The sequence below is a fragment of the Xiphophorus couchianus genome, chromosome 20 (genome assembly GCF_001444195.1).
Source record: "Xiphophorus couchianus chromosome 20, X_couchianus-1.0, whole genome shotgun sequence".
Lineage (NCBI taxonomy): Eukaryota > Metazoa > Chordata > Actinopteri > Cyprinodontiformes > Poeciliidae > Xiphophorus > Xiphophorus couchianus.
In genome coordinates this window covers 14,921,820-14,940,488 of record NC_040247.1, presented here as the reverse complement: position 1 = coordinate 14,940,488, position 18,669 = coordinate 14,921,820, and the positions used below count along the sequence as shown (strand labels likewise).

Genomic DNA, 18,669 nt, shown 5'->3' with positions numbered 1-18,669 from the left:
AAAACAATGAACACTTAAATCTTTAGAGACAGAAAGGTTACATGTTTTGTTCTGCACTTAGTTACCTTTTTAACTTTCGTATTCCTTATGAGAAACCGGCGCAGAGTATAGCAGGCGTGCACTTTGGTGCTTTTCAGCGTCACCACAATGTTTCCGTACTGCTCGCTGCTCTCCGTTGGCCAGTACTGGTCGCATTTCCTCTGAAACACACGAGAGCCAAACAGCAGTGTGAGCGGCGCATGTCTGAGAGCCAGGACGTCTCTGGTGTGGGAGTAAATAGGGTGACCTTACCCTCCCTTTTTCCACCAGGTTGGTTATCATGACAATGATTCCTGTGTTCTGCTCCCACACCATCCTCCAGAAGTCCTCGAACGTAGACTTGAGGGGACCCTGAGCAGCGATATAAGCCCTGGGACGGTTGTAGCCCTGAAATGGGATTATTTGCTGATAAGATGCAATCCTTATAATACATTATTCCCACGAACTAGAAGAAATATGTAGCCGATTTGATATCAGAAATACATGCTGGATACAATTTTGCAGCTTTGACACCTTGCTTGATATCCTAAATAAAACTGCCACATGGTGTTCCACAGTGGGAATGATTCTTTCACAGCTCATGCTCTGATAACCAAGCTGAAACCTGCATTAATAAAAAATAATAAAACATCTAAAGTAGCCATGAGTGAAATGAAAAAAAAAAAAAATTGAACTCACATCCACATAGTTGGCATTGATGTAATCCGAATGTTTGGCATCTTTTCCTGCCAAAGCTCGCAATTTCACCCTGCTGTGGTCATCTGAAGAAAGTAAAAAGGAGGCATGGACGTTTTTATATTTTATTATGAAAAGGATGAAAACCTGGTATAAAAACATTATTGAATCCCCCAGAGGCAGACGTTCTAATCAGATTTCACAGCCGACTCACAGGCTACAATGTTGATGTATCTGTTTTTGTGCTTGTTGTCAGGATGATTGGAATGTTCTGCAGTGATTTTTAAGTCGACTGTGGAGCGCTGGACCTCCTGGGGAGAGAAAAAATAGACAGAAATGGATTTTATTAAGCAAGAAGAGAGGAGCTAATAGTATTAGCTTGCTAGGCTTCCAATAAACTGTAAAGACTGCCTGGTAAGAACAGGAATTGTTGGGATACTGTTCTTGTTCTTTTGAAAGAGGACATTATACCCCCAAACGCTTTGCATACATAAATGAGATTCCAGGAGTTCAGTGCCTTCATGGTCAAAGACGCTTCAGCAGAGCAAGAGTTCCTTATTTTCCCCCCTACTACACCGTGGTGTGATCACCCACCCACAAAATACAGTCACTTCCAAACAGGGCTCCATCCTGGTGCATTTAGAAACCATGCACACCAGCCTCACACCGCCTGACCCCAATTAGAGGGAATACTCTGGGGGCGAAGCTTTTGCCTTCTTTCTTAACCTAGTTACACAGAAAAAAAATGTGTTCCCATCCAGAGGACCAGCAGAAAGAGCCTTCTCTAATTAACCTCCATCCCTCTGACCGCTCTCTCCATCTTTCTCCAGACCATCTGGTCAAATTTTGTGCCTCCACATACAAACACAGGAATACAGTGATTCCTAGCTGTTGTACACATGCAACCTGGTTTGCAGAGCTTGAAAAATTCACAAACACAATCTGCACTCAGCAGTTTGTCAGACAAAACCCAAACCAGTGTAACCAATTGTCAGCTAACAAGAAAACCGAGTCCATTTGTGTGTATTTTAGTCTCACTATTAAAGCATCTGGGAAATGGAAGGATGGGTTAGAGAAGAAGGTGGGCATGGTAACTCTGGAGGAGCTGCTGAGGTGGGAAAAGGACAACAAATTTGTCTTGCTCTATAAATATTGCTTTCATGGCAGAGAGGCAAGAAGAAAGCTTGCCTCTCTGAAAGCTTGCCATTGTGAAAAAATTACAGTTCAAATTACAGTGCAATCCTGGAAGAAAATCTTGACAATAAAATATCTCAGATGAAGGCAGAGACTCAATTTCCAGCTGGATGGTAACCCTAAAAAACAGCCACAGCAACAATAAAAGGGTTTACATAAATACATATTTATATGGCTCACAAAAAGTTAGGTATATAAATTTCAGGTGAAATTTCAGGATGAATCTAAAATGCAGCACAGCTTTTACAGGCGAACCTAATATGACAATCTCTAAACTTATGAATGTACATGTTCAACTATTCAACGTTTCACTACTTTTTCATGCTTAAATGACAGAATTCACAACAAGTATTTGATCCATGAATCGACCATTACATTTCCTGGTTCAATCAGACCTCCTCATCATGCTGCTCATGTATTGATATCAAAAGAAGATGAACCGACCAACTAATTAACAGTACCTCACCATTGCGAGGATTCAAACAGGCCGTTCTCAGGTTGCAATAGAAATATAGCAAGACTGGAAGAGTCACAGAACGGCATAGATGACCGTTTCATCGTCAGCGGAAGATTAATCCCACTCAACTCTTGACATATTTAATTGAAGTGATAGACACCAAAATGTTGCAACAGCCCATTCCAAACCATTTACATCACTGTGGTCGCCGTGCTGGATGACCTGCAAGGGTATCCAATCACACCATTTGGCACAGGCGTCATCACCTTGCATGGGCCAGGGAGCATCTATGCTGTTCTCTGATAAAAATCGATTCACATTGAGCAGAGATGATGGCCGCCGATGATGTTAGAGACGTTAAGGAAACATTATGTAGCAGCCAGATAAAGATGAGGCTTTGGTGGTGGTTTTACAGTGAGTGTGAACTGGTGTGTTTTTTGTCAATATTTGTGAATGGTACAGTGACACGCCCAGACTACCTGATCAACAAATAATCCAGTCATTATGTTCCTGCATGATAAACACAGAACTAATCTTTTTTTTTTGTAGATATGTTTATTAATTTTTTGTTTAATAACAACAACAACAACACAACACAGAACAAAAGCTCAGCAGTACAGTCCAGAGTCAAAAGGAAGGATAAGATAGGGGGCATACATACTTCCATCATCATTCACATCTAAGCATTTATACAGAACTAATTTAATCTTCATTAGAGGTTGATGCTGCAACCTGTCTTTAAGCCATCGAAAATTTTTGTTGTGGCTTACCCGCCACTGTTGCTGGTTTGTTGTTTCAGCACATTGTTTGAGACGAGGAAATCACCCTTTCATGCTTCCACTTAAATGCCCTACATTCATACTATCATATTATTGTAGTGTGAACTTATCACTGTAGAATGACCTAGTCGAAGTCAAGACATAAATCTAAATAAGAAGTTGTGGGAAACACTTAAAATATTATTGGCAAAATACACGTTCCACTCAATCTGTGAAGTCTTGCAAACTAAAGTGGGCAGGGATTTCAGACTTTATATATAAAAGGCCAGAAGAAACAAAACCCAAATCGCTTCCAGCTGTGCTTACATTGTAAAATCTCAATAAGATACATTGATTTCTTAGGTTGTAATGTGACAAATTGTGAAAAATCTAGGAGGCTCAGTTTGGTATCTGTAAACACTCTATTTGCATCATCTGTAAATTCACTACTGTATGAAATAAAGGTTAAAGTAAATAACCATGGCAACATTGATGAAGTGTGAAAATTTACCTCAAACTCCTCCGCAAAACCTTGCATGTTGCTTTTGTAAAGTTCCATGACGTGTTTAACAAACTGCTTGACAGGAATGGCGTCCATATCATCTGTAGAAGATATATACAACACATTCAGCCCATTACATGTTTACTACAATCAGGAACAGATTTTTAGAAAATAGGCATCAATCTTTTAATTTACTCAAATATTGAAACTGATCAGCTATGTTAGACTACTCAGTTAGAGTTATTGTTTTTAATGAGGAACTATCATTTCATTTGGCAGAATAACCCCACAAACACCTATGTCCAGTTTTGGGAGCATCTGTTTCATCTGAGCCAAATCAGCTCCAAATCACACATGAGGGATCTGTGATGAGGCCGGTCGGCGTTGCACAGAACAGCGCGGGGGGACTCAGCTGTCATGGCTGCTGAGTCGAGCCAATGTCTTAACTAACACACCCTCCCAGCTGAGGCCTGTGGGGCCCTCACGTGCTTCAGTGGTCACAGCGTAAAAGGTGAGTTCTGATTTATTATTCTGGTCATTCATCAAAATGGCTCTGATGCAGAGAAACTGTAAGACTTAAAGGCTGATCTCAGTATTTAAAACTTATCTCATGGGTCGTCACATTTATGGTTAAATGACATGTTATGTTTCAAATTTGAAAATAAAATAAATGTACACAAGCAGAGCAAAGATATTCAGAGTTTACCAAAGAGTAATCAGTGAACAAAGGATGCAAAGTAAATGCTGGCATAAGCTGCGCTCTAGCTCTGCTATCACTGCCCTGGAATGTCCCTGAGCTTTAAGAGACTGGGAAAGTAAAGTCTGATATCGACAAGCTGCCACCGCACCGCTGCATGGGATATTAAGTGCAAAGAAAAGCCAGTCACTCAACTTCTATTAAGCTACGTAAAGAGTCACTTCACATGTAAATGAACAGAAACTCTGCAAACGAAGGTGTCAAGGTAATGCATGAAGCCCTTTATAAACCGTTAATGAGACAGTGTAGAGGTCTGCCTTTATCAGCTTGATGGGTATTTTTTAAATGTGAGTCAAGACTCCCAAGACTCCGACATTCTCTATGGGTTAAAAGAGGAAAGGAAACATTAGATTTCATGCAGCTGATTTGAACACAGCTAACCCCCTTACTTATTTTTATCATGTATATTTCCTTTTTACCAGTTTATAAAAAAATTACCGCTAGTCATTTCACCAACAATTATTTGAATATTTTACACACTCTGAAAACTGGAGGTATTATAGCTGGCGCATTACACTCACTCCTAATACAAAAATGGGAATTTGTAGATTCAAGGTTTCAAATAACTCATAACATTTTCAGGCACATATAAATGGCTAGTGGGATGTGTATTATTTTATTTGTTTGCAGTTTAGCATCAATGTGTTTTAGCCATTGAAAGCTCCCCATACAAAAAAACAGCATGCTTTAATCTCTCAGTCAAACATTGAATAAGTGCAAGTTTTCAGCAAGTGGGTCAAAAACCTGATTTAACTCTTATGAATTATGTAGACACAATTTGCTCACACTAATAACTAGAAATAACTTGAGTTTTGAGCTCATCATGTCATGACTACTTTTTTTATTATATCGTTATCTCAAAATGATATAAAAATGATCTCAAGTGTGATATAAGGTAATTCTATTTTCCCATCATCTCAAAATAATGAGATCTTAGTGTTAAAGAACATTTTAATCACATTACCATCTTGAGAGACTGTTGGGCTGAATGTCTCACTAATAGTTGCTGTTTTGCAATATGCCAATAATAACAGAGGTTTCATAATTCTAATACGATAGATATCATAAATCAGTATTTCAAGCTTGAGTTTACTTTGACAGCTGTTATGTTATATTATTTCAAGACAATTGAAATAATATAACAGATAATTGAAGGTTGTCTGTTGTGATAATAGTTGTCAGGTTGGATTAGGTCAATAAAAAGTTTGATATCTCAAACCTGTCTTCTAGTGGTTATTGTTTTATCCTATTATTCTTTCTACATATATATTTCTCAAAATATCAAGTAGACTCATGAGAAAAAAAAACAAACAGACGTAACCAGAAGTTAGTACAGGAGAACAACCTGCAGTTAGATTGAATACAGAAATGTATTGCCTCCATGGAGTTTATTTACAGAAAGTCAGATTTTGATGCTTTATTTATTTATATATATATATATAAATAAATAAAGCATCAAAATATATATATATATATATTACTTTCTATATGTCTTCAATGTTAGAAAATGCTAAAAGCAAATTCTATGCCTTTCAATGCTTTTTTTAACGTCTGTATAGAAACCTTTATGCACCTTGGTTTAATCCATTGTTTTTACATTAGAATTCCTCTAGTATACTTGCTTTGGAAGTATCTAAAAAAACTACAAAAAAACAAACAAACTTGAATTACTTTGCCATATTTTGAAGGGGAAAAAAAAACATGTCATACCTGGTATAGGGATGATTGGGATATTCTCATTGGCCACCACCCGTGGAGAGCTGCTCTCCTCCACATAGAAATGAGCCGTCTGGAAAAATCTCCTGCAGGGCCACAGAGAGATAAGACTCGTAACCACAGCAAAGTAAATCCACACCATCATCACAAATGATGCTTTAAAGTGTATTAGGAAGCTATCCTCAGATGTGCTCTGCCGACATTAGCATAGAAATATTGAAGAAAGTGACAGGTGCTAATGAAAACCCAGGAGTAGCTGTGACATGGCTGATCGCACATAGCACAGATGGGTTAAACTACGTACATTGAAGCCTCAAATATACATTTCACTCTTGACAATAATTAAATCAACATTGAGGTGCATTATTTTGGAATCCAATCCTATTTGTCAGACAAACTTAGCCTTCAAAACTTTTTTTGCACAATTTTAAAAGAAACATTTTAAACAATCCAAGGTTGAAAGTTTGCAAAATGAAAAACTGCCATAAGTCATGATCTTTTAAGAAAGCCTACATTATTTAGCAGCTGATGTTTCAGCTCTCTGAAAGGGCAATTTTTAGGGTTAATATATTCAACATTCAAGACAGCCTTCTCCACCATAGGAGACCAGAGGAAAAAAAATCTACAATTCTAACAAGACTGAAAACAGTGAAAGGGGAATAATTTAAGTCCTGCACACCGTGCAGACCCACAGTCTCATATAACACATAATGTATATCAATAAATTCACAAAAGTCCTAAGATTTTCTGCTAGTATTTCCATAAGTTATCCCTACCTGGACTTGGAGTAGAGGAGGGAGCAGATGCTTGTCATTGTTAAGGAAAGATGAAACAAAAAACAAAAAAGAGGGGCCCTGGTATTCAGATGATGGAGGGGAAAAAAGAGGAGGGGAGAGAGGAGAGACAAATGGGGGAGGAGAGTTTCCACAGATTTGCGTCACTGCCTCCCCGTTTAATGGCTCCCTTGGAGTGCAGATGTGGTCCAGCTACCTAAGCAGCATTGTCAACATCTCCTGACTGACTGGCTCCCAGAGCTGCTGAGGAGTTGACTTAGAGGGAGCGGGAACTGGGATTAAACAGAGGCCCTCCGCGCAGCAAAGGCATCAGCCACGGCGAGGTGCTAACAAGGGCTGGGATTTGTTCTCGTTTCGACATATGTCAGAATCTTCTACAGGCACCTCGAGCACCAGAAGCTTCCAGATGTGCATCCTAACCTCAGCAATTAATTCCACTGTGGATAGGTCTATAACCTAAGACTGACTGAAGAAAGCTAAATTAAAAATAAGACAATGCTGTTACATGTCCCTAGCGTCTGTGCTGTGAAAAAGTGTTTCCCCTCACAGTGTTTCTGTTTTTGCTTTGACGCATTCATCATCAAACAAATTTTTATATGAGACAAAGAAGACCTGAGGAAATACATCATTTTGAAATTATGGTTTCATTTATAATGGAGCAGAATGTTTTCCAGTTATATTTGCTCTAAAATTCAGGTAAGGTAAAAGTCTTAAAGCTGGATTGCTGCTTCAGGACCCGGATGACTGGCCATAATTGATGGAGCTAGGAATTCTGCTCTATGGCAGAAAATCCTGAAATCCTGAGGGAGGATGTCCAACTAAAATGAGGATTTTTGCAAAGGGTTTAATGAAGTATTTCTAATTCTGAAGCATCAGTTTGTGACTTTAAGCTCAAGTGCACTTGAGTTATAGCAGCAGAACAAATATCCAAAAACACACCAGCATGTCCACCCTAAAATTGCTTAAAAACTCCAAAAGAAAGGCAAATTGAAATAGGATTGGCCTAGTCCAAGTCCAGACTTAAATTTGATTGAGATGCTGGGCCCTTAAACAATTTGTTCGGGTTTCAAAATGCTTAAAAGTGGTTGCTTTGGAGATCTTCTGGAAAATTTCCTTCACAGGGACATAAACAAGTAATTACCAATTATTGTGAATACTTAATAGCAGCTGCTGTCACTAAGTGTGGCACAACCAGTTATTAGGTTCAGGGGGTAATTACTAGATTAGATTAGTTTTTTTGTGCTTATTAATTGAAACCATTTGAAAACTGCAATTTGTATTTACTCAGGTTATCATTGTTCAATATTAAAATTTATTTGAAAATCTCAAACAAGGTAATTTTTGCTTTTCAGGACAAACCTGCAGTGGGTAAAGACTTATTCACAGAAGTGCTTATTTTTCCAGAGTTTCCAAATATTTATTTTTGCGTTTGTGCAAAAAAAAACATCAGAAGTCTCTGTAATCCGAGTAACTTTAGCTTTAATCTGCGCTTGATCACCAAGAGGCTACAGTGAAGATGAAGAGTTAAGAGAGTGTGAATTTTATCCTCCATCATGGCCTTTTCCCCAGGGGAAGCAGCCATTGTCTGTGAACTGTCGGAGTTGTCACAACAACAGCTGCTGTAATCTCAAAGCTGCCCCTGCGTTTCTACTCAAATACCACAACTCTCACTAATTCATCCACCGACTGAATCCGCCACAGTCGCCTCTTTTCCAGCTGTCGCTTTTTTTTTCTTCTTTTTTTGCACCTCCCTGGAGCTGATAGCCAGGCTTTTATTTATATCACAACTTTATTATCTGCCACAGTAAGGTGCTATAAACATTTGGTGTAGTAATCTAACAGAGCAGTTCTATCCAAAAAAAAGAGAGAGTAGAAACAAATATAATCTTCCACAAAGTAGCAGCAGTAAATATGTCTGGCACCGACTGAGGAAGTGGTCCGCAGCGATATTTGTTTCTCATTAACCACCATCCGACATGTGCTAGTGGCCTGGCCTGTGTAATTACTGGAGCTCCAATGGCATGGCTGGAAATTAGCTCAGCAGATGAAGACACAGCTGGGACCTGGGCTGGAGCTGTAGGGCCTTCAGGTCTCTTTCTCTTTCACCCAGTTGGGTGATGGTGCTGTGTGTGGAAGGTGAAGGCGGTAGTGGGGTGTTTTCAGCCACAAGATTGATGCATGTGCCTTTAAAGAACACGCCCAGACTGCGCTGTGCTGATTGGAAAGACTCAGGAATGCATGAGGGGCTGTCACTCTGCATATTGTGTGAAAGGAGAGTGGAGGCAGTGTGGGTGAGGGGCCGATCGGTCTTTCATACCTCTGAAGAAGGCATGCTTCAGTCAGGCTTCCATCAAATCGAGACAAGTGTTGTAAAAGCACTTGATCACTGACATGTAAGTGTTTGAACAAACACTTTTCTCAGAATCACTGAGCCTTTGTAATGAAGTTACGCAATGCTTATTGAACTGTGCCTTACCTCCAGTAGACCATCACGATCAGCAGCATGACGAGGCACAGCAGAGTGAGAGCAGACACCACCACCAGGGGAACGATCCACACCATCCGGCCCATTCCTGGGTGAGGAGGAGTCCGCGTCACGTTGGACAAGATGGTTTGATCTAGGAAATGATGTTTAGGAATAGATGTTTGAACAAGTTAGAAAATACACATCATGTTGAAAAACAGCATTTAGAAGAACTTTGGTAAGGAGTGGGATGAATTATCTACATACATTATAATATAAGCCCAAAAAAACAAACCATAGAAATGTTACTTGTTTTACGTAGATAAAAAAACAAACAAAAAAAAAAACTTTATTATTAAAATATATAAGTACCAGTATGACTTAATAGTATAATTAAAATAGCTTAATTACTGGACATTGCCTGACTGTCCAATAATTACTGGTGTAAGGGTAAACTAAGCTTTTAAAATTTTAAAGTATTTAAACTTTGACATTATTTGGAAAGTTTTTAGTTTTCTCTGGCCATGAAAAAATTAAAAACTGCCTCTCCAAGACTACAGAAATGAAGCCACAAAGAATTTAAAAAAAAACTGTGTTTTTATTATTATAATCAAAATCTGTGTCGGGGTAAATTTGCAATGTTCAATAAAGTAAAATAAATTTCCTCAAATTATTATTGTCATCTGTTTATATAAATAGCATGTCCAAACCCCACATGTACACACACTCTGTGATAGGATGCTTGTGATATCATGGGGAGAATAAACACACATCCTGAGAAATGAATAAACAATGGGATTAATTAATAAAAGATTTGAACCCCAAACTTCTGCTTTCCCTCTTTTTTCATTCTTTAGATTCAAACTCACGCTGCGAATTGTTTCGTACCCTCATGCAAATCGCATTATTGAGGAAACCTCGTATGCAATCGACTTTCTGACATTCTGGGATTCAAGAAACTTATCATTTCCAACACTGTGATAGAAAAAAAGATAAAATTTCATAAAAGCTCTGCCTTGAAGCGAACTCTTTTGAAATATGCTTAAAGGAATTCCTTGAGGCAGAATCCCTCTGGCAGACAGTCGTCTTCTTCCTTCAGGCCTCTCTGTTGTAGTGACACAAAAGCCTGGAGCTTTGTTTTTGACTGAGATGGTAACTAGTGTATTTACTGTCTTGTGTCAAGTTATTTGTTCTACTAAATTGGCCTTCGTAGATGTTAGTAGTGTTTGCAGAAGTCTTCTTTGGAAAAGTGTCTCCTAGTAACGAAGCTGGCTACAAAAGAAACAGACTTGATCAAAGAGATTTTTGCTTTCACCCCTCTCTGTTTAAAGGGGCTTCAGATGTGTTTGGAAGAAAGAGATGTGCTCACCAGTGTGGACGGAAAATGGCCATTGACCCTTTCCATCACTTCTATTCTTTGGAGATACGGTGGAGCTCTGGGGAATTTGCATCTCTGCGCTGTCATTATGTGGCTCCTGAGTGGATAGCGTGTTTACTTCAGTGGGTCTCTTCTCCTCGTTTACCAAGCGGTCGTCACCAGAGCTTGCAGGTTCGGCGTCGGCTGTCGAATTGCCCTTTCCTTTCTCTTTGGCTGTGGATGCGGGGGTAGGGATTAAAGGCTCTTTGGACACTGTGCTGTTGGCCTGCTTCTCCTCATTATCAGGTGAATTCTTGTCCTTTTTCCTTTTTTCCAGCTCTTCTTCCTCTTCTTCTTCTTCCTCTTTCTCGCCGTTCTCTTCCTCCTTCTCCTCCCCCTCACCCGCGGCCGGTTTGTCCTCTGCCTGCTTCTCGCTCTCGGCACCCTGACCCGCCGCCTGCTCAGTGCTGGGCTTCGAAGGTGGGGTGGATGGATGTGTCGGGTTCTGACTGGCGGGAGGAGTCTGCGTGGGCCAAACAGAGCTGGGCAAGGAGGAGATCACCCCACCACCGACGCCCAAGCCTGCCAGCAAGGTGCTGGTCACCACTGATGCCACTGTGGCCTGGCTGCCGCTGGAGGAGGGGCCCATCCCTGTTGCCATTGAGACGAGGGAGAAATGTATGCCAGAGGACGTCCAGGTGGACGAGCCGGAGCTGATGGGAGCCATGTCTGCAGATGAAGCTGGGGATATTGTGGGCTGAGTAGGAAAGGCAAAAACACAGATGTGGTTAAACATCAACAGACATTTTATAGGGTTCCTTCACATTTTTCATAACTAAATTTCAGAGGTTTCCACTTTTTATTTGGCTTATTGTAAAGGTACAAATACAAATGTTCAATCTGTATTAATGGCAAATATTGCTACATACACTATAGACTCTCATTAAGCTAGGTACATAAAGGATCAGTATATAAACAACATAAACACAAATAAAAGTCTGGAATTGTAAAACTCTTAAATTATAAAATGACATTTTATTGATGATGAAATCTAAGGTAATGCTACAAACTAGATAAATTGATTAGTTGGGGTATTAATAACTAAATATATAATTTAAAAATGGTTACTTTTATAAATTAAAAAAAGAATATGTGAATAAAGTAAGACAAAATTACAGAAGTTGAAGAAAAAGCCAGACCAAAAAAATACATTTTTAATTTGATTTGAACAGATGGCGGCATGGAGGGTTAGAGGGATGGATGGAAAAATGAATGGATGGACGGCTGAAATGGAAGTATGGACAAAAGTTTGGATGGTTGGAGGTGCACGGAAGGATGACAGTTTAATGGGTGGATGAATGGATGGATGGATGGATGAATGGATGGATAGATGGATAGAAGAATAAATGGATGGATGGATGAATGAGACAGTAGAACATTAAACAAAGTCTGGAAGTACAAATATTTCTCGCCAATCGAGACAGTGTAAGATCCCAGCTTTTAGCATAAATATTAATTTGCACAGGCGTCTTCGGGCCAACTCACCATCCCAGTCTTCACAATGCGAGATCCTTCAAAGATCCTTGTTGTATTTGCTAGAGAAGACAGAAGAAAAGTTGAGAAGCTTTTAAAAAAATAATCACATGTGTTTGACATAAAGAAAGTTCAAATCTAGCCAGCAGAGCGAGTGAAGCACTTCAGGGATTAAACTGCGAACCTCTGAACAGCAGCGTCTGACTGAAGTCACTGCGTAGGTCATGCTGACACACTGCCTGCACCCTGAACAGGTAGAGCAGGTCTGGCGACACGTTAGTAATGACCGCTTTCTGCAAAGGGACAAAACAAGAACACATTTGCAACAAGGAAAAATTATTTTGAAGAAGTAGCTAAATTACATTTGAAAGAGTGGAATCTGATGCCTAAAGTGAAAATATATTATGCTAAGCTTCAATCATTTTCCTGTCTAATTTGATATTGTTCACAGATGGATATAGTTACAATAAAATTGTCCACAAAATTGGATGGGTGATTGCTTGTGCTGTAGCAGAGCCAGTTCTTTTTTTTTTTTTGTGTAGAATAATTCAGATTAAGTTTCCAGGGACAGAAAACAGAAAATTGAAATGGAAATGAAAGTGGGCACAATAAGAGACTGCCAACTGAGAGAGAAGTGAACTAATATGATACTGCCACACAGCACCGCATGCACACAGTAATAATTCTTTTAATCATCTGTTTGAAGCAAAGTTAGAATATAAACATATAGTCAATCAAAGATATTTTGGGAAAAAATGACTTATTAAATAAAAGTCTGCTTAGAAGAATAGCAATAGTCAGCAACCAGGCTCAAAATTCTCCAGTTGTACCACCATGTTGTTTAACTCACAAAACAACCTTCAAATGCAAGCTTTAAGAACTGACTCTCCTTCATATCTCACGCCTACACAAGCTTCTCCACGGTATAGCAGCTCTAATAGAGAAGACTCTGCCTTCTTGTGTTTTCTGACGAGGCCTCGAAAAACAGAGGATGAAGACCAAGACTGCGGAGATATGACGATTGTGCCAGACAACCCCAGGGCGCAGTGGGCTTGATGGAGAACTAAAAGGTCACTAAATGTTGCTGCAAATTGCCGGTGGTAGCGAGTAACCAGCAGAGGGAGATTTAAACTGAAATGTTTTCTATGTTTAAAATCAGCCGGAGCCATTCTTGTGGCAGGTTTCTGGATGTGTTGGCGAGCCAGACAGACTTCTGAGGGTGCACATATCTAAGGGAAAGGAAATAAATATTAATCCATCTTTAGCTGAGCATAGCATTAACTTAATTTGTAAGGCCATCCTTGACAGCAAGAAGCCTTTTTGCATATTCATTTTAACTTAGTTGTCCATCACTTCTAAGCTTTAGTGACTAGATTCTAAGTCAAAGATCCCCGCTAGGCATTTTTTAAGACATGCAGCATAAAGATGAGCAGCATGGAAAAAAGCTGGGAGTAAAATCCTTTTTTCTCCTCACTAAATAGTTCAATTAGCCGGTTTGAAAATGTTTTTAAATTACATCTCCCTCACTTCTCACAAGAATCTATAAATATTAAAAACTATTTTTCCCTTTTAGAATGGACATGGTATAAGGAAAATCTCCAATGGATCCATCAAACCTGGAATCTGGATACTAATCAACACATTTCCTGTAAACTTGTTTTAAAAAATTCTCTTCCTTCAACAGAAAAAACAGATTATTAGTTTGTTGAAATTTTGCCCCATTCCTCCAGACATAGCTGTTGTAACTGAGTCAGCTTTTATGTCTTGTTCAAACACACCTCTTCATCTGTGCCTGCCAATTTTCTTTGGGACTGACATTATGGCTTAATGACTGCCAATCCAAAATATTGACTCGGATGTCCTTAAGCCACTGCATAACTACATTTCCCTAATTTGGCAAATGCCGCTGCTCAATTTAACGACACATGCCCAAGATTTAAACGTTCTGGCTGATAGAAGTATCTGCTGAAGAAGACTGTGGTTCACAAAATGATCTATCAAAACATATCAATGGAAAGTTGGGTGGAAGAAAAGTGCAGGGTGGAAAAAGCTGCTAAAAACACAGAGATAAGACGTGTTGAGCCACTCCTGAACCAGAGAGAACATCATAAGTATCTGATTTAGAGTACAGAGAAAACGTTCTCTTTTAAGATGAAAGTGAAGAAGAAAAAAGAATGAATTTTGTGTTTCATTTGGAAACGAAGGTCCTGCATGGCTTCAACTACAAGGGATTATTGAGTGCCTTCCTTCAGATCATAACCTCTCTGTGCAGCGTTCCGTACCAAAAAAGAGCCACAGAAGCAGCAAGTGTGCAAGATGCCTCACCAGCATCCAACCCGTGGCAATGGCAACCGTGTATTTTGAAATGCATGACCAGTTTGGAGGTACCCGTGTCACCAGGGAGCTGATCCCACCATTCTGAACTAGTAGGTGCTTGTTTTGACCTGGCTCTGTTTATATCTAAAGAGGCAGTCATGCAAACTACGGAGACAGCTGGGGGTCAGAAGGCCTTGAAGAAATGCACAGCTGGGTGTTTGATATTCAGAAATGGAAAGATGTATGACCGGAGAGAAGGCTATATTGTGTGAAAAAGAACATCCCAGTAGGTGCAGCTTCCAACAGAGAGAGGATTTATTTCTGTAGACACAGCAAATGTCTTAGAGGAATGATACAGTAAGAACTAAAGAAGTATTCCAATGTTTAAGGCAGCAGAGATGAGTTAAGTGATCAGTGGATCACAGATCTTAAAGATTACATTTGCTCTGCATTTGTTATTAAATAAAGTCTGTGGTGAGCTGCCTCTGAGGCCAACAACCACTGTAGATTTTTTTTTTCTTCTCATCGACTGTCCGCATTGGTAAAACAAAAGTGTAAAGACTGCTTTTGTTTGCACGGCTTTGGTCTGGATTAACTTTCTGACCCTGCTACATGGTGCCCGACTTCACAGTCTTCTTCAAAATTTAAATTAATGCCAAAACAAAAACACAAACAAACCAAAACAACAACAGAAGACGGGACAAGCGTTGCATCTGGGTAAAGGCCACAAGGGCTTTTGTCAGCTCATTATACGTATATCAGTTGTGACGCGTCAACGTCTGCGACAGGCCCGTGTTTCTATTGTTAGACAGGTGAGTGACAGGGGAAGCGTCTGGGTCCTCATATCAAGCAACAGCCACATGCAGAGTTCATCACAACCTGTCTCCCCTTTTACACACTGTCACTGATCCGGCCAGCGTCTCATCCTGACAGATGCATCTGAGCCTCTGCACACAAATCAGAGCTGTTCAAGCAACAGCTACTGAAAAATAAGATAAAAGAAGTAAGAATAAAACTAAAAAGTAAAAAAAAACTGAAATTGTGCTAATAATTTAAAAGATATAATAAATAAATGATTATAAATATTATTGAAATAAATCCAATTAAATAATTGCAGAATAAAAAATACAACAATGCAAGCAAAAAAACATAAATAAAAACAATCTACTAAGTTAGAAAACAATTTGGTGATTTCTGATAACTCTTACCATGCTCTGGTCTCCTGTCTTTAAAAAAGTCTTTTCATCTGCTACGTCCCGTTTCACCCAGCTGTAGGAGACCATGTAGCTGGTGATGGGGGGGTGGTAGATGGTCAGAGGTCGTTCCCAGCTCACCATCAAGGCTGTCTCATTCAGCGGTTGGATCTTCATGCTCACTGGGGCACTGCTGCACACTGGTCCAGAATAAAAAGAAAAATATGAAAAGAAGGCAGCATTAAAGGAGCCCAAAAAAAGAAGAAGGGGAAAGAAAGTACAACGAGATAAACAAAAAATACACATTAGGATGAATACTTTAGCAAAATGAGTTTTGTGAAAAGGCTGAGTAGCTTGGCTATTTTAAAAGAGAAACCTCTAAATAATAAAAACATATTTGAAAACTAATAATAAAAACCCTTCTATTGGCTAGACTGTGGTCAAAACCAGTCTCCAAAATGTACATTATAAGTCCTAACTTTGTTATGTATTTCATACATTTCAGATGCAAAAGCTCCAACAGTTTTAATGCTACAAACATACAGAATAAACCTACTTTTGATTATTTTCTCATTTGGATGTTGCTCTGTATAGGTCAAAGCATTTTGTGTGAGAAGAATGAAGAAAAAAAAAAAAGCAAGCATTGTTCCTCCTCAAGGTGGCAGTGTAGGCTGCAGCATGGACATTGACACAAGCCTCCATCAGTATGAGCAAGAGACTATCTGGACAAGCCTCTCTGCACATCAGGGCAGTAGCAATCAGAAACTGGTGTCAAATGACTATGTGCTCTTAGAGTTTCTGCCAAATTGAAATTGTCACCACAATTTTCCCCATTTGCACAGTGAGACTGAGACGCAAATTATGCACCATGACATGTGAGAGATGAGAAGAAAGAAAGACAGGGAGGGAAGGGAATCAGTCAAAGGCACACAGGGGAGAAGAAAAAAAAACAAGAGGAAGAAAATCTCAGGGTGTTGATTAGGTGTGACAGGTGCGAAATGCATCATAACCTGTCGGATGTTCGCTGTCAGGTTCAGTAGCTCAAGAACAATAATTTAATAGCAGCTGAAGATGTCACTATGGTTTTGGAGGCTGAATCATTACTGTCCTGAAAATCACCTCTCTTTTTACAATTAACACCAGAGTATTAATAACTCTCTGGAAAGCTTTTCATCAGCTCCCGCTTTGCATTTTAAAATATATTGTCGTGTTGCCTGCGTCTGGGAAACAAAAAAAAAAAAAAAACACGCAACTTGTGTTGAATTTATCAGTAAACACGACAGCAACGGATTAATTTTAAACCTCACTGATCCACTGACATCACTCATTTTCTGATTCCAAGAACTGTTGCAGAAGATCTATTGAGGCTAAATATGATTAGCATAAAGTAGTCAGCATAAGGAACCAAAAATGTAAATCTTTTATCGAAGTCAGTATTACAAAAATGCAAATTACATCATACCATTCATGTGTGAATTTATGCAATGCATACTCTAACCTCACAAAAATAATCTCTAAAGCTTCGATCTCCTCCTGCAACACCACTCAGAGCAGAGAAGAGCAAAGCGCGAATCTTTCTCCTGGCAGCATTTACAATGAGGAGGATGAAATGACTGTTGTCAACAATGCTGCTCCACGGCGTATCGCTTCTGAAAACTGTACGATATGTTTCAAAGCAGACCGTGAGCAGACGTGGGAATGATGCCGGGGAACATGAACTTATCTGAAAACACGAAGAAAGGGACACATCTGATTTAAACATACACTAGCATTTTTCTAAACTTTGCAGCGAAATCATCTAAGGGATAAACACCAACACAGTAACTACAGCACCTGTTTTATGATCATATGAAGCTCTTGCTCGAGATACAACTTTAGTCTAAACTGCCTGTCTGAGTCATTTTTTTAAAATACAAAACAAAATACCAAACCTGCTTTGGTTTTAAAAGCTCTGAAGTCAGAATTTGCTGCTTCTCTTCACCTAAATCTTTTTTGGAGTCAACAAAGACAACACATCTAATGGAAAGATGCTCGGCCTTGGAGTCTTTTAAATTGTGCTTGGCATTTTCCACTATATCAGACATTTTTTAATCAGTCAGCAGATGGAAAGAACAACAAAGTGACGCATGCTAAAAATAAAAGCATCTACTTTGACAAAAACAACTTTTCTCTAAATCTAACATTGTTGCAAAAAACAAGGCTTTATACTTAAAAACTGTAGCAACGACCACATCAAAATTCTTTCATGGAACTCTTTACTCTGTTGCCTACATCAGTGATGCCAGGTGGGCCACATGATCAAGTCTATTAATTTTTAGTTCACCTGTTAGATCGACTTTCTTAAAATAATAGTTTTTCTGACCTTCCAAGCTCCTGTTGAACTGTTTTGCTTATATAAAAATCAGTCAATGTGACTTAGTCTAACGCTGATATTCTGCTTCACTCAACCTTGGTCTCTTAGCTGATATAAAAGGAAGTCTCAATTTGTAACATAATATTTCCTCCCTCATCAGCTCATAACATCAAAATCCACTTCTAATTGGCTGATCAGTCGCCCAGGATGACTCCTCTCTAAGACGCCTCAGAAGAAATTCTAAAGAAAAAGTTTTCTCCATCAAAGACGCCAGACCCAAAGCTAGTCACAAGTCTTGATCAGCCTTAATGGACTGCGGTTGTGATAATGCTTGTTTTGATTGTGGCCCAAAATAAGTGGTCTGACTTTGACTCTGCAAGACTCATGACTTTGACGACCTTCTATGACTTCTTTCCAAGTGTGCTTATCAGTTTCAAATCCAAAGTGAAGAATCTCCAGGATATTCTAAAATCTGTAGTAGAAAAGAAACCACTGATATATACTAAACCAAAACTCATGGCTGGAAGCAGCCACTATTTTATTTGCTGCCATCTCTTAACA

General features: G+C 39.2%; 1 protein-coding gene across 2 annotated transcripts in view; it reads right to left on the bottom strand.

The window, feature by feature from the left end:
• ca16b (carbonic anhydrase XVI b) overlaps positions 1-18,669 on the bottom strand; it is a 155,103-nt gene that overhangs the window by 12,286 nt on the left and 124,148 nt on the right. For both annotated transcript variants that reach the window (XR_003593595.1, XM_028002757.1), the window contains exons 9-19: positions 15,771-15,955; positions 12,431-12,539; positions 12,259-12,308; positions 10,726-11,470; positions 9,369-9,510; positions 6,093-6,184; positions 3,635-3,726; positions 929-1,025; positions 718-800; positions 292-426; positions 66-200 (exon numbers count right to left, since the gene is read on the bottom strand). Coding sequence is in view for 1 of the 2 variants with exons in the window: in XM_028002757.1 (XP_027858558.1) it covers positions 66-200; positions 292-426; positions 718-800; positions 929-1,025; positions 3,635-3,726; positions 6,093-6,184; positions 9,369-9,510; positions 10,726-11,470; positions 12,259-12,308; positions 12,431-12,539; positions 15,771-15,955 (1,865 nt within the window). In the remaining variant the exon portion in view is untranslated. The remainder of the gene's footprint in view (positions 1-65; positions 201-291; positions 427-717; positions 801-928; positions 1,026-3,634; positions 3,727-6,092; positions 6,185-9,368; positions 9,511-10,725; positions 11,471-12,258; positions 12,309-12,430; positions 12,540-15,770; positions 15,956-18,669) is intronic.